Genomic DNA, 16540 nt, shown 5'->3' on the forward strand with positions numbered 1-16540 from the left:
TTTAATACCATGTTTGTTCCTAATCTTGTATGTATATGAATATATACCAATTTCATCTATTATGGATTTTTACTAGTTTGATGTAACAAGCTAATCCTATGTTTCATGAACACTAAGCTTGCCCCGTTTCTTGACCAAGGGATTCCTGAAATAACACCAACAGAACCAATAAGCAAGGAAACATTTTGTTAACAAAACAAAAATCCTATGTGTGTGTGTGTGTGTGCGCGCTTATGGCATAGGCAACCTCTTTGGGGTTAAGTGGGTAAAAGAGAAAAGACAGTTTATTGGAAAAGGGGGAGAAGAGGAAAGACAGTAATGTTCAAGGAGCATTCCTGGAAAGGTGGTAGAAGATGAAAGACAATAAAGTTGAGGGGTATTCTTGGAAAGGGGCGACAATAAAGTTGAATTTGTCCTCAAGATATGTTCTTGATGGGGGGAATAAAGAATATATATATTTCTTCTCTCTCCTAGATAAGGGGTTTATTATGTTGTTAATGTCAATCAGTTTTAGTAATTATCTGCTGGAGTTGTTCAACTCTTCTTGGTGTGGATCCTACTCCCTCACTGGCCATGAACTCGAGTCATACTGTGTCCATTTAAGATAACATGCTGTAGGCAAGCTGTATCATATTCATACCCAGATAACATAGCTCATAAGGTATAACTCAGCTTCATTACATAAATAATTTTAGCTAGATAAAGGATAACACGAGGGACAAAAATATGAAACACGCAGACGAAAACATTAATAAACTCTTGTACTTTCATTTCATCACCGAATACCAAGAAATATAACAAAATGTTGAAGATATTGGAGATATTTGTGAAACGACGTGCTAACATAATGAGTGAATCTGTACCACTCGATCATTTCCGATGTAGCTAATGTCTACTAGTTAACTTGATATGAATGGGAGTCCAAGATACACCACTTTGCAGCTTTAGTCCGAGGATCATAACAAAGATCCAATCTGAGGATCATACCCAGTCAGTTTGAGAGCCCATGATGGGGAGATTAAAGATCATGAACCGTTATTTAGTAGATTATGTAGCTCATAAATGGATTGAACGGATTTTAGGGATACAAGAGTCTTCTTTTTATTTGTTTTAGATTATTCATTCACGTCAATTTTTTTCTCTTTCTTAAATGTTTATTTATCAAAAAAATTTCTTTTAGACTTTATTTTGAGGGGTCAAAACTTGTCATATTAGGGTTTTTATTGTATAGTTTGGAGAGTTATTCACTTACCTTTTGAACGAATTCAAGATTTTGCGATTCCAATGAGTTTTGAGAAAGTTATAGTTAAAATATTGACAAGGTATCAAGTTTACACAGGAATGATTTAATAAGGTCAAAAACGTCAATGTTAAGTCATGTTAAGATTAGGGTTTTGAGTCTGAAATGTGAGAACCTATATATATGGCTATTGTAATTGAATTTGAACAATTTATGAAAGTCATGTTAGGATTAAGATTTTGAGTATGTATGGCTATTGTAATTGATTTTTATCTGTTTATGAAATAAAAATAAATTACAAAAGTTTCTGTTTTTCTTGTTTGAATGTTGATGCATCCAACTTGATGAAGCCATAGAAATCATTGGGGTGATTCCAAGTTAAATCTATCATCTTTTCTTTAAAAAGAAGATTTCTTTTCTGCTAAGAACCTATCAATAATCCTCTAAGAGCATCTCCAATAGCACTGCTATATTTGCCTCTTTCAATTCCATTTTTGAAACAATATGGTAGAAAAATGTCATATTTGACACCGGCCTCTCCAATGCTTCATGTTAAAAAAATTCCATTGGCATACTTTCAATGGCAATTTGGTAAAATAAATAATACTTTTTATACTTTGGATGAAAATTTGATATAAAAAAAAATTCAAAATAAATTTTTTCCAAGGCAAAACACACTTTGGGTATGTTTGATTGTACATGGAAAATAGGGTGAAAAATGGCATTTTCCATGTGTTTGATTACATTTTTACATGGAAAATCATTCTCCACCCACCAAAAGTCCCACAAAACCTGGATTTCATTTTCCCAACCATATCCATGGGAAAATGAAATTCACCCTTACTTTCCATCCCCAAATCAAAATTCTAACTTCATCTTTTCTTCTTCCTCACCACCACCACCATAGCCACCATCACATTCACCATCTCTGTTGTTGTCGTCATCGCCACCATCTTCGTCGTCATCGCTGGCCACCGCCCTACTCTCTCTCTCTCTCTCTCTCTCTCTCTCACTCTTCTTCATCTCCTCCCTCCACCCCAACCCTTTTCCCTCTCCTCTCTTCTTCTTTCTCCTCCTCCTCCCTCTGCCCCAACCCCTCTCTCTCCTCTTCTTCTTCTTCTGCTTCTTCCCCAAATATTTTTTTTTTTATGATTTTTTCTAAATGGAATTTGGTTTTCCAATCATTTTTCATGGATTTCAAATTCCATGGAAAGACACTTTCTATTCAATCAAAACATACCCATATTTTTTAGATATTCTAAAAGCAATGTCAAATATAACATTCTTTTATTGCATATTCCATTTTTAAGAGTTCATATGATCCTTGCATTGGAGAGCATTTTTATGGGGGACAATTCTAAAATTTGGAATTGCCACCAAAATTTGAGATGCTCTAACCTCATCAAGAAACCCATCAAATCCTCCTAAACTATAAACATTAATATTATGAATCTCTTCTCCAAATCTACCTTATACTTTATTATCTAACCCTACTTCATACCTCTAAACATTATTACAATGCACTATTGCAAAATGTCATAATTGCAAAACGACATAGCTATTTGTCCTTTGTTGAAATCTTTCACAATGGCCAATAAAATCTTTTGGGCTTGAAACATTTTTTTGAAACCTATTTCCCTTAACCCATGATCCTTAACCTACAAACCTCAACATTTAATCCTTTCTTTTACCCTATAAACTTAAATCCCTAACCACGATAGCAAAACGTCTTAATTATACCCCACAAACCAAATCGTTTTGGGTTTACCCTAAACTTTTATGGTAACCCTATCACAGCCCAAATCCTTAACCCACTCCCACACCAGATTTCCTACTTATTTCATCTTCTTCCCCCTCCTTGCATCAGCCCAACTTAAGGGACCAAATTTTAGATCAGTCTACGCAACTCGAGGGACCATATTCAAGATCAGCCAACCCAACAGCATGCGGTTAACTGAATTCTTTAATAAGCAAGTTTTTAAACATGGGCACTTCAGGTATTTTCACCAAACTTTCCTCAAGTTAGGTTTGCAATAAACAGAAAAATATGGGATCTGTTTGGGGAACTGTGGCCCATTGAAGAACTTGACGAATAGCCTCCATGCTCTCATTTTAGGATCTCATCTCCACCAGGTGTTAATTTCCTTTGGAGCCAGTGCTCCATCCACAGTTCAACTGCCTTCCACCGTGATTTGTTCATGGGAAGGCCGTTGTCTACCAGTTGGGAAGCTAGTTGATGAGGATAACTAAGCTGACATGCCGGAGTTGGCTGCTGGCACAACAGGGTGGTACCTTACCACACTGCAGTCGTTCACACGGTGCGTCAGGATTCCAATGTAACTTCTTATCCATTTTTGTGTTTCCGTCCATGAATCCATCTCCTTCCACTGGCATTCATCAATTTAAGTAAGCTTTTGGTTCACCCCTTTCTCAAATGCATTGTGCATGAGACTTGTAATCAAAAGAATAACTTTAAATAATACAACCTAGCCTTTCTGACTCATTTCACTAGATTGTTGTTTTATGGTCAAAGATATTGTAATTGGAGTACTTCCTTCTAGTTCTGTTGTTGAAGCTCAATAGCTTAGGGTTTTTTATCCATATACTGCGGTTGGAGATTAATGGGAACCATGTATTTGCCCATATAGCTTGTTTGGAGTGTTTTGGTTTGTTTTAGCAGCTTGAATCAGATTCCGGTGGTGGTGGTGTTTTTTCCTTTGGGTATGTTGCTGTTCATTATATGTTCAACACCAGAAACAGGTTGCTTTAGTGATATAAACAACTAATGCACAAGGATATGTAGATCTAGATTTGGGGCCAACTTTTTTTCTTTTACGTCTAAAGAAGAAACACATTTATGTTCAATGGGTCCCATTAATTGCTGACCGTAATTTCACTTGCCTAGCAAAAATAAAAAATAAAAATATGATTGGTGTATAGTGAAGGCGGGTTTTGATCCCAGGTCTGTGGTACACATTAGTTTCCACACAATTCTTTCCTCAGTTTAGAAAAAAAATTTCTAAACTATTCTGTGATTCGTTCAAAAGATACTGCTTAAAAATGAAAACCATCTAATCAAAATATAAATAACTCAGAATAAATAATTTTTGACCTTGGAACGATGAATGAAATACAACTAACTAACCATAATACCTTTATAATGCACAAGCTACAAAAGAGGATAGAGTCGGTGGAACATTACTTACTTGTGTAATATGTCCCGCAATGTAATACTCAACTTCACGACATCATCTAATGAATGGTCCCTTCTAAAAACCGGGTTTAATAAACGTTCCGAATTTGTACATCCTTTTGTTATAGGATCATCACATGCAGATAGAGACTCTGCACCCCACTTGTCACACATATTCTTTTGATAAGCAGGTATCCTCATCTCTATGTTATTCCCTTGCAAACTTGATTCACCACGCAACATGTGAAAGACATCAACAGGTTTATCAAGTTTATGGCCCTGATGATGTGTTAGAAGGAATTAGACCATGAAGAAATGGGCATTTTTCTCCAAAAAATAATAAGGAAGCGAAATATGGCAACCAAAGAAAACAAAAGCAATTAAAAACCAAAACATAGCTATCACCATATGGTAAAGTTGATTGAATAAGCATGATCAACTCTGTACACGGTTGGGCTCAATCATAACAAATTATAATTAGGGAGGCATTGAAAAGGTGATTCTTCGATATTCCTTAGTTACTAGTATACTAGTCCATCTTATGTGAAAATACTAAAATTTACGAGTCAAAGAGGACAATTTAAGTGAACATACATATTAGGCAACATGCTCATGCCAAGCAAAAAAAAAAGAATAATACAGATGCATCTTTGCTTGTTATCTAAGTAACAATGACACAATACTTCTAGATTATTTTTCCCTACTGACATATGTCTCAAAACACATCTTAGCATGTTAAGAGTCACCTACAACTTCAACTTGGGCAGGGTGTCAAGTTGTTGGGATTCCAAAACAGGCCCAACCAATCAAAGCTTAAGCTACTCACCTCAAGTGTATCCCAAGTTATAACTCTTGTTGTCTAAAGTTTTATTTGATTGTTGAGAGAGTTAGGGAGAAGAGAAAAAACGGAGATAAAGGCCCATGTCTCATTGATATGAGAAGAAAAGAGACATGCTGGAGAAAGTAAAGAGCATTTTCCATTTTGAGAATCAGCTTATGGTATTAAATTTGACATTTACATGTATTTGCTTAAATGAACAAAATATCAAGTCTTACGTACTCACATTGTTATATATAAATTGTAAATATTAAAAATATGTATTATGAATAAATTACTAATACGATGAATGTACTTGAGTGCTTATAAGTACGTGCTAAAACAGTAAAATACTTAGAAAACATAAAAGATGATATATAGATATCCTACTACTCATAAGTCATTTCTACTACTTAATGAACCGTATGTAATCTAAATGTCCATTTTATAAGTAATTTATATTTTTTTTAATTTTATAAATTGTATCAAAAATTTTTTAATAGGTAAAGCGAATTTTATAAGGAAAGTCGAAGGAGGAGGCTGATATAGCCTGCCTAATATTAAGACATGCCACAATAGCCTTATAAACTATGAAAGCCCACACAACAAATCCCATCGAAATAAAATTAAATAACTAAAATGTAAGAAATCTCTTTCAAACTCATCTTCAAAGATTTTACCCCAAAAATTACAAGAATCCCAACACTGAAATCATCACTTCTTGTAGTTTGTGTTCGTTCCCCCACAAAAGCTTTGTTTTTCCTCTCCTTTCAAATGTCTCAATATATCTCAAGCGAAGTCAAAGACCAAATATCTTTTCTCTGTGTGAAAAAGCTTGAAGCTGTCAACTTTGAAACAATAACAGAAAATGGAAATCACCAATATACATGAAAGAGGATGGAAAATGTGACCAAATTTTCCTAACAAAAGGGCCATGAATAAGCAAGTGGTTAACAGATTCCCCATTAGCTTTGCACAGGAAACAAACGTCAACTATGACGGTGCCCTTAGTGATTAGTTTGTCTAATATCAAAATATTACACAGTTGTTGTTCAGATAAAGAAAGAGAGCTTAGACAGTACCTCAGGACCCTAGATAGCAATGTCTAGAAAAAAAAAAAGGACCTAAAGGTTGGCATTAGTGAACTATAGAAATTGCTAATCGAGAACATCCTATCACAACTACATGCTCACTATCCTCGATCCTCTGTAAAAGGCTCGATGACAATTCGGGAGATATAATTAATGAGGCTTGTCATACCCTGGATCTCCCAATCATTGAGGCCTCTCTTTAAACCAAAATTCCATGAAGTTTGAGCGTCTAACCAAACCAGGAAGTCTGAAATTGGCCTGTTTTCTTTAATAGAAAATACGAATAATAGCCCTACGTTTAGTGAGGGGTTGGAATTCAAAAGGATAGGAATCATCTACTCGAGAGGTTGGAAACCAAAAGCCGTGTAGGAGAAAAATGTTTACATTGATTTAAACCCTTCTGAGCTGCTACGTTACTCATTGCATTGCAAAGTGGATTGGGACACCCAAAGTTCCCTTGTTCATCCATTGATTCAAATTGGTTTTGTGTGTACCATTAAACACAATCTCTCAATTCGTTTCAAATCTATTGATTCACACACTTCCGCTACGTCAAGTAGTGGAAGACCCTATATGTTTTCCATGGATGTCAATCAAATTGCCTAGGCAATATGAGATCTCACTACTCAACTAGCAAGTATAGAGCAACAGACAAATGACAAATGAGCAACAAACTGCTACTCAGGTCCGTCTAAATGACCTAGAGGCTTCCTTCCAACAAGACCTAGACACCCCTAATAATGAAAGTACCAACAACTTAGGCAGAGGTTGAGGTCAAAGCTGAGACAGAGGTCAAGATAGGGGACATAATCAACAACTTCATGACGATTACCAGGATCCTAATGAGCAGATCCTAAAAACTAATAGGCTATCAAACATGGACCATCTCTCTGACTGGTATGAAATGTCTGAGAACAGTAAGGTTCATTTGCCAAAATGAAATTGGTGGGGAAAGTGAAGTTCTACTAGACCAACATAGAGCCATAGGCCAAAACGAGCAGGTGAGTACCCCATTGCAGAATGGACTGAGATGAAAGAAAAATTTAAAGAAATACATCTCTTACCTATCGTAAAAGGTTATTTGATTGGTGGCAATCCCTTCAGCAAGGATCATTGCACATCATTGATTATATTGCACCATTTGAGTGCATGATGAGGCATGATATTAGAGAGGGCCCACTGGCCTAGACCAGGCCTATCAAGTAGTGCAGGAGTTAGAACAGTGTTTAAAACCGCAAGCAATCAATCAATTTGATTCCCATGGCTGAGAATCTTCACTCATTATTCTTGGAGGCAGATCTAAACCAAGAAATCCGCCAGCTAAGAATCATACTGACACTACTTCCCATTTCAAAATAACAAAGGAAAGACAACAGTTGGTGAGCGTCCATGAAGGAATGTACAAGATTGGTGCCATATAGGTGTCATGGCCAGGGACATTGTGCATTTCAATGTCCCAAGAGAGACCCAAACAAGGCTTTGATGATGATTATCATCATGGTGAGTTTGAAGTGGAGGTCCACAAGTCAAAGATTGGTGTGAATGATGAGGATTAGGAGAATACAAAGAGTCATTTAGGTTGTGTTAGGCAAAACCCATTCATGGTGAGGAATCTAGAGTCCTAGTAGTTAGGTGTGCTTGGCGCACCAAAAAGAAAATGATGATTGGCAGAGAACAATATACAATTTATATGAATGGTTAGTTATGGTGCCTCCACTCAGGCCTCTGCGCATTCCCTACATTAAAGGTTATGAACTCGCGTGTATGTTGCTCAATCATCCTTCCCATCTCCAACTTTTCTTCTTCTTGGACTTGGTTCGTCCTTATTCCAGACTTCTCATGCTTCCATGGATGCACAAGATTCGGCTCTCATACCAATTTGACGCAACAAAAACTAAACCATCCAAACAAGAGGCCAGCAGCAGACCATGAAAATGAATGAAGGAAAAGACGAAAGAAACTATGAGAATCACAAGCCCTAAAGTCTGCTTGATGGGTAAAGAGGAAACCAACAAAAGAACGGTTTCTCGTCTATTAAAACTTGTCCAGATAAAAAATAAAAATTCCCCCATTCAAAATGAGAAAAGCTTTTATACTGAACTCTACTTCAGATAGTTCTAGACCACTCATATACTTCTAATATGAACCATCCAAATAACATGTAACCACAGTGGACAGAAATGCCCTCAGTGATCACATAACTCTTTTTAAAACAACTACGACGGGATTAAGATTTGGGCTAATAGAAAAACATAAAGAAAAAAAAAAAAACAAACAACAACATTTCTTGGCTTCAAAGTTCCATATGCTACTCCGGAGCTCCTCATTGTAATATTAGTGCTCCGGCATCAATAAGTCTTTCTTTATCAAGAGCAATATAATATTTACCTTCCCAGAATATAAAATATCGAATTGTCCCCCTGTTCCCACTGGAACCTCCTTTCCCCATGCAACTGCATCTAGAGTACCCAAAAGATCATCCGTCGCTCCTTTCTTGGCAGCTTTGATGAAGCAACTACCAGGATTCTGCAACAATCACAATGCAATGAAGAACTAAATAGGCTATATCATACCAATTGTTTCAGTAGAGTCAGGAATTGAACGAAAAGTCAAAAGGAACAAGACGACTAACTGAAAAGCATGCTTGCATGAAGGGAGATGAGATGGATGCCAGATCCATCTGTTTTGATATCCCTCTTGCATTTAATCCAAGAAACTCTCCTGTAACAGAAAGACAATCTGCGACAAGAAGCAAATGCTCTGGAAGTATGGTCTTCCCAATATCAGAAACAGTGGACTTCAAACTCTGCATTCAAATGGCACAAATTTAAAAACCAAGCAACAATTGCTACACAAAAAAGAGTGATGGATAGAACTCACTCTTAGAAAATATTTCCGTGCAGCATCAATCCCATAGAAATTAAATATATCGTGAATGTTGTCTGGATGACTCCGCTCCCAGTCAATCAGATCCATTATTTCGAGACTTGCATTCAGGAGAAGATTCCAGACTTTTGCACTTTTACAATTTTCAGAAACAAAAACCTTCAAACAGAGTTCACCAGAACGACTCTTTTGGGACTTCGATGCATTTGGCAGATAATTCCACAAAATATCCACTTTCTCGAATGCGGATACTCCTGAATAACATACTAAACATAGTAAATGAAACCTGAAACAAAAATCTACAAAATGATTGACAGAATGAGTGTATCTTTGAAAATTGGACCTATATCAATATTTTAGAGTATTTATTGGGAAATAATAAAGGTCTTTGATTAAAAGAATATCAAAACTATAAACTGTTCAGAGGGTCTGAAAAACGAAAATAAGACAAATTCGGTACTGAAATCAAATAAGGAAATAACAAACTTATGCTTGCTTGATAGCAACCAAAGGTTGAAAGTTTCATTGCAAAATAACCAAGATATAGAAAAAGACACAGGAATACAGTGTGATGAAGTATTACCGTCATGTACCAAAATAGTTACTCTTTTCAATCAAAGAATAATCCACAAACAAAATAGATTATTAAATTTTTGAATTGAACAACTTCCGTGGTAAAAAGCATGTAGAAACAATTAATAATCTGATATCCACATAACAAAAATAGTATATGTCAAAAAATAACAATAGAATGAATGAACTATTTAGAGTGATTCAGACATACTCCTCCACGTTTTGGTCAATATTAGAGGTAACCCTCCTATATTTTTCAAAGTGATGAAATGTCCCCGTCTACCTGCACAAAATGACCAAAATGCCTTTGTCTTCAAACTCTAGCAAATAGCCCCCCTGATCTTTTTCTCTGAAAAATGTCCTCTTTGAAGCTATTAACCAAAACCCTTGGATTGGTCACACAAATCCATCACCTTCAAGTTCTTCAACTTTTGTGAGAAATTATTTTTAACTATACATCCTTGTCTTCAATCCATCGGTTTCAACCTTGCCTTCACTCTCTTGTAGAAAACCCCTGATTTTTCTACCCAAAACCAGTCATCGTCTTCTACTTCGCTGAAAATCCTGTCTTATCCTTGAGGTTTGTAGGTTGAAGTAGGCAGAAATTTCAGGTTTGGGAGATGAGGGTAAAAGATTTTACTCAAGAGGTTGAAGATAGCTGGTTTGGGAATCCATCCTTCTACTACTACAAAAATCCTATCTTATTAGTGAGCTTTGAAGGTGGAAAACTGATTATTTAAACCTGTAAGGTTGAAGATGACTGGTTTTGGGGAGAAAAAACCAAGGGTTTTCTGCTAGAGGTTGCAGATGGGTGGCAAAGAAATGGTACACGTCCAAAGCACCAAACAAAGAAACATAAAGTGATGAAATACTTTTATTTTGTATTAGCTGCTATCGATGGCCATAACAAGTACGCCCTATAAGGAACTTTTGAAGAAAATGGGACACATGTGTATGGATGTTGTCCATGTTATTGTAGAGCCCTAAACAAGTTGTCAAATGAAGTCTATAATTTTAAAGGAAGATTCAAAGCCTAGATTTATAAAAAAAATGCTATTGAGGACTTCCATGTCACGTATAATTCAAAACCATTATTTAAGATAATAGTTTTCCATATTTAGATAGAATATGATAACAGTAGAAAAAACTATTCTAACTTGGACTGAAATAAGGACCCCTATCCAAAGTCACATTTAAACACAGGCGCCAAAACAGCTCAAAGCTTCTCTTAGATTAATGGATAAAAATTATTTCTGTTCATGTCCATCCCATACATGCTATTGCCCTAATATTATAGTAGTAGTGTAATACCTTTCTATTGTCAATATAAAGAATAGGGGTTCTAGGCATTTACATAGTCTCCCAAACAAATGATTGGAAAAGCTGAATGACACTTAAATAATTGGATACAACATAATCTAAATCAATAAAGCAATGAAGGAAATATAGCTATTGGAATGGAAAACTATCACAAGATATTGTCATCCTAGACATTTCAAAGAAATAGGAAAAGTCTTCTGCCACAACAATAACAACCTTTGATAACTGATCCAAGAAGGAATGGCACCACAAAGTCTCGAACAGTGTCCAATGGTATGAGAGATCCCTTCGAGATTTCTACAGCCACTGAGATACAAAATGTCCCATCATTTTCTTTCTCTGCATCTGTTATGGAACAATCCCTGCCATATAATAATAGACAGCTCACAAATAATGATGTGATAAATCTAACTGAAAAGAGTGTCTAAAATTGTATCGATGCAAATATCAACCCAAATAACTATAATTTAATGATTTTTAAATCTCAAATTCTGAATAAGTTGTATCATGAAATTAAGTTGTAAATGGATGCCACAAAATACTTTTCATTGTTTGGATAGATAACATTATATTAATAGACAAGGGAGGTTGGCAAAACCTCCCAATAGAAAAGACAAAACAGAATTAGCAACTCACATCTAAAAATGATCCCCCCAAAAAAATTACCCTTGATCCGTAAATAACTTACACCAGAAAAACAGAAAGCCAGGAATACTAGGAATAACCTCTAAAGGGATTGTTCGTTCCCTTCAAAAATCCTGCAATTCCTCTCCTTCCAGATGTCCATACACATGAAAAAAGGGAGTGAGATTTCATAGAATCCTTTCTCTGTCTACAAAGAACTTGATCACCAACTTTGGAATAGAAGAAGCATTGAACTAGGAAAGCACCATGTATTAGGAAATTATTTGTTGCCATTGTTCAGTTTCAAAAATAGTGAGTCATTGTTCAGTCACCTAAAACGTTGAAGATCAAGGTCGAAAGTTCAAGCACGTTAAACAAAGATTTTCAAATCATTTAATTCCTTGAATTAGGAAGGTAAATGACCTAGAGACCAATATCCATAGGTAATTAGAAAATGTATTTAAATAATAAAAGTTCAAAAATGATTTTAATTTTTATTCGGATTTTAAATACATCGATCAATCAATGAACTTTTTCAATTGATCAACATGATATAAAAACTAATCGATCGGTGAATAGTGTTGTAGCTTTTTTAAAACTCCAGATTTTAGCCAAAAAATTGGACTTTTCAAACTTAGGATTTAGAGTGTTGCCAACCATTTACCCCAAAAGATCGATCTGATGGGGAAGGCACAACTATGAATATAAGAGGGTCACAAGTCGAACTAGGGCACGATATGTGAGCACGTGACACTCGGGAGAGGAAGCAAATAACACAACACTCAACACTCCCCCTCACTCATAAGGGTGGAAAATTCCTTGGTGGAGACTCAAACCAGTGACCTAAATGAACCTAGCATCTAATACCACGTTGACATCCATTTACCCTAAAAGACCGATCTGAAGGGGAAAGCACAATTACGAATAGAAGATGGTCACGGGTGGAACTGGGGCACGATACATGAGCACGTGACACCCGAGAGTGGAGACGGATAACACAACACTCAACATAGAGAATTCAATAGATCAGAAAGCAACAAAATTCATTGAGTATTGAGTTTCTAAAAACCCTAGAAACCTCTCTCAAACCCTAAAAATCCATTCTTTATACATGACAGTTTGACAAATCAAATCAGACAACCATACACTGAAGGTTTGCTTGTGGAATTGAGTGTTGCAATTGATGGTGGAATTAGATTGTTCATGGTTTGCTCGTGAAATCGAGTGTTGCTGTTAATCGATGGAATCGAATTGTTCGTGAGTTGCTCGTGGAATTGAGTATTGTAGTTGATCCGTGGAATCCGATTGTGTGGTGATCGAGGTTATAATAGCAGCTCATGGATTCAAATCATGGAATTGCAAATGTCATGTTCGAACAATAAAGTGGTAGATCATGGATTCAAGTCTGTCAATCGTCTTATGCGTGGGTAACTTTTGTAAACTCATTAATTCTTTAGTCAATCATTCTAGATGAGGTCCTGTGGTTTTTTCCCAAATAGGTTTTCCATATGAAAATTTGGTGTGTCGTGGTTGCATGATTTTTTAGCATATTTCTAAGATTGAGATTCATATGATAAGTTAGGTTAAATTAATTAATTAATTAAGTGAATTATGTAATCACCGAGTATGATAGAAATTTTCATCACAAGGTATGAAAGAGGGGTAATGGGTCCACCACTCGAAAAAAAAAAAAAAACCATAATGAATCAAGACGGGATTAATAAATCACATGATTTGCACAAGAAATTAAATCCACATACATATTTCCCCTAGCTTTGACATGATCTGAGGTTAAGATTTTGTATAAGGCCACTATCAAACAAAAAAATAATGCAACTTTGGAAGAAATATTTGGCCCCAGACCATAAAAGCAAGAATCAAGATTGGAAACACAATAAAATTAAAAATAATAATAATAATCGATTGAGAAATTTCCATCCCAACTACAAACCCACATCCTTCAATTCTCTAAAATAGGAGAGCTTAGAACGAGGGAGATGAGCCTGATAAAATTTACTAACCAACACCTATGTTTATAAACTATTTTAAAAAACTGAAAAAATGTGTTGGATTACAACTCGATGGACTCTAGTCAACTTTTGTCTTTTGTTTTCTTCCCTTATTGCAACTTATTGATTAATATGTATAATAGATAATGATTTATACTCCTTCCAACTAAAATTTCTTTGCAGCAAATATAACATTAGTTATACATATTCTCTTGTCAGATTAGCAAGATTTATAGATTGTGTGAATTCCGAGCTGATAGACTATAATGTGGAGGATAGCCGTGTTTGGGTGGGTACAAGAGATGGTAACTTTACCGTGCGATCTTTGGCTGGAGTTCAGAGTAGTGCTTACGGTTTTCCTCAACCCATAATTTGGAGTGCGGTTGTCCCTACCAAGGTTTAGGTGTTTATGTGGCCCACTATACTTGCAAAGCTGTCAACCATTGATCTTCTGAGAAAGAAAGGATTTTATCTCACTAATTTTTGTTGTTTATGCAAGAAAGATGAGGAATTAGTGAATCATTTGTTTCTACATTGTAGTTTCATAAGCAAGATTTGAAGCCATTTTCTAGTTTTGTTTGGTTTGGTGGGGATGTCTTCCATACTCATTGAAAAATTTATTGGAAAGTTGGCTGGATTGGGGGAGGTATTTCTTAAAGGTGAAACGCACTCTTTGGGACTCATTAACTAGCATAGTGTGTTGGAGAATTGGAGGGAGAGGAATCGACATGTGTTTGATGATAAAGAAAAGGAATTGCAAGATGTGATAGTGGAAATCTTAACTTTGTTATTTTTTTTGGTGCAAAAGGTTTAAAGAATTTAGGGGTTTTTTTTTAGGAACTCCCAATAATAATAAAAAATGGGTAAATGATAAATATCATTAGATATCCAATCTAATGTGAGATGCAAATCAAGCCAATAATCATACGCTCCAATAGCAATTTTGTAATTATTTGGGTCTCCACTTGTCTAGGACCAAATCTAATTTTTTTGGTCACTTTAATTTTTGTTGGTGTTAGTTTTTATATTAATTAAATTTATTACATTCTAGTTTTGAGTTGCTTTTTGTTATTTTAAGAGTCCAATTCAAGTTTGAGTACTATTTACGCCACTATTCTTTACACATTCTTTTCAAGGTAAAAACTTTTCCTATTAGTTTGATTTTCATTTCATTTGAAAGGTTATTCAATTACCTTTCTAATGATCCCAAGATTTTGTGAATCTATTATGACACACCCATTTTTCATCTCTTCTATATTCCTCAAATCTATTTTATACTTCGCCGAAATCTTAAATTAACAACTTTCCAATCTAGTTAAACAACCCAGAACCTTAGAACTCAACCAAAACCGTTCCAAAGCCCAGATCGAAACTTCTAAACTAAGCAAAATAAATTGCTTTCAAATCCAATCCATCTGAGTCTTCCCAATCCTCAATTAAAACCTGCCTTTGCACTTGACACTTCTCTTCTCATATTCTTCTATTTCTCTATAATACACTTCCTATAATCTTTCTTTTTCTTCTTCTTCTTCTTCTTCACAATCTAGAATTGATAAAACTTAGGTTGCCCTACATCACCATCATGTAATAATTCTTATTAAAAAAATTAAATTATCTAGTCAATCCACAAATATACTTTTCGGGATATGTAAAACCCGACACCTGATATTTATACCAAAGTCTAACACTCATACCCATATGCACACAAGATAGATGCAGACAAATAAATAATGAGTCCAATTGAGGAGTCAAGACAAGTGTAAAACTCCATGTAACAAGACACGACACTGGTAGGATTTTGCAATATTGGACGAATATTGACACAAGGACACATCTTGGCAAAGCCTAATACACATGCTAACGCATAAGCTAGTTGAGACCCACCTTGTTTTATATTAAAAATGACATTTGAAAGAAGGTTGGTGTGATCAATCCTCCATACACTAATTATTAAGTTGTTAAACACAACCATGGTTTGAAATTTGAATTCCACATTTATTAATTTCTTTTTGTTTGATAATAATAATTTCCTACGTTTATTAAATTATGGTGTATAGAAATGTTTTCTTTACAGAAGATTTATGTTTCAGTCTTCTCAAAAGTATTGTTTAGACACTCATATTCATGAATGTATCCTTGTTGTATGAGAAGAAATAGGTATTCAAGACCAATTATTCACCAACTAATGATAAATGATTTCATCCATGAAATAGTAGACTAGGAAGAGTGTTTTACTGGAAATAATGTTTATTGTTTATTATTTCTATGTAAGGGTGTTTGCGTCCATTTAATCTTTTATTAATTTATATATCTACCAAGCTCCCATTATGACACTTGATAATCATTTTTCCATAATTCTTCTTGGTACCAGAGCCCTAGAGGACCCATCGACTCCTCCTCCTTGGATTTTTCCCTTCGACTTTTGGGACCTTGACTCTCTTCTCTTCTCCCATTTTTCTCTCTCTCATCAACCTTCTAGATCTTGAAGACCTAATAACCCAGCGAGAGCTTCTTTAGGAGGTAACCCCTTCAAGGGCCCTTTTGTTTGTTTCGATTCATGATCTCTTAATAGCATATTGCGATAAGGATTGTGCTAGTGATCACATGCTGCAATAGAGTTTTTGCATTGTGTTTCGGCCACTCAATAGGATTTTTTGCCTTGTGATAGGCTAGTTAGAGTTACCCCTAGCCTATGATAAGGTTTTTAAGGGTTTTCTACCCTTGCTGGACTGCTTGATGATCTACAACAGCAACAAGGGGTGGAGTTTTGTGCCTACAACAGTAGGA

At 35.4% G+C, this 16540-nt stretch overlaps 1 protein-coding gene across 5 annotated transcripts in view; it reads right to left on the reverse strand.

Moving 5' to 3' along the window:
• NRPD1A (nuclear RNA polymerase D1A) overlaps positions 1-16540 on the reverse strand; it is a 62986-nt gene that overhangs the window by 4291 nt on the left and 42155 nt on the right. For 4 of the 5 annotated variants that reach the window (XM_086458186.1, XM_086458184.1, XM_086458187.1 and 1 more), the window contains 5 exons: positions 11337-11482; positions 9222-9481; positions 8974-9147; positions 8730-8867; positions 4447-4712 (listed from right to left, as the gene is read on the reverse strand). In XM_086458186.1, the coding sequence (XP_086314312.1) occupies positions 4447-4712; positions 8730-8867; positions 8974-9147; positions 9222-9481; positions 11337-11482 (984 nt within the window). Of the gene's footprint in view, positions 1-4446; positions 4713-8729; positions 8895-8973; positions 9148-9221; positions 9482-11336; positions 11483-16540 lie in introns of those variants that run through there. The other variant, XM_086458189.1, reaches the window with a different exon arrangement.

This window comes from Akebia trifoliata, chromosome 11, assembly GCF_017979445.1.
Source record: "Akebia trifoliata isolate Shusen 1 chromosome 11, ASM1797944v1, whole genome shotgun sequence".
NCBI lineage: Eukaryota > Viridiplantae > Streptophyta > Magnoliopsida > Ranunculales > Lardizabalaceae > Akebia > Akebia trifoliata.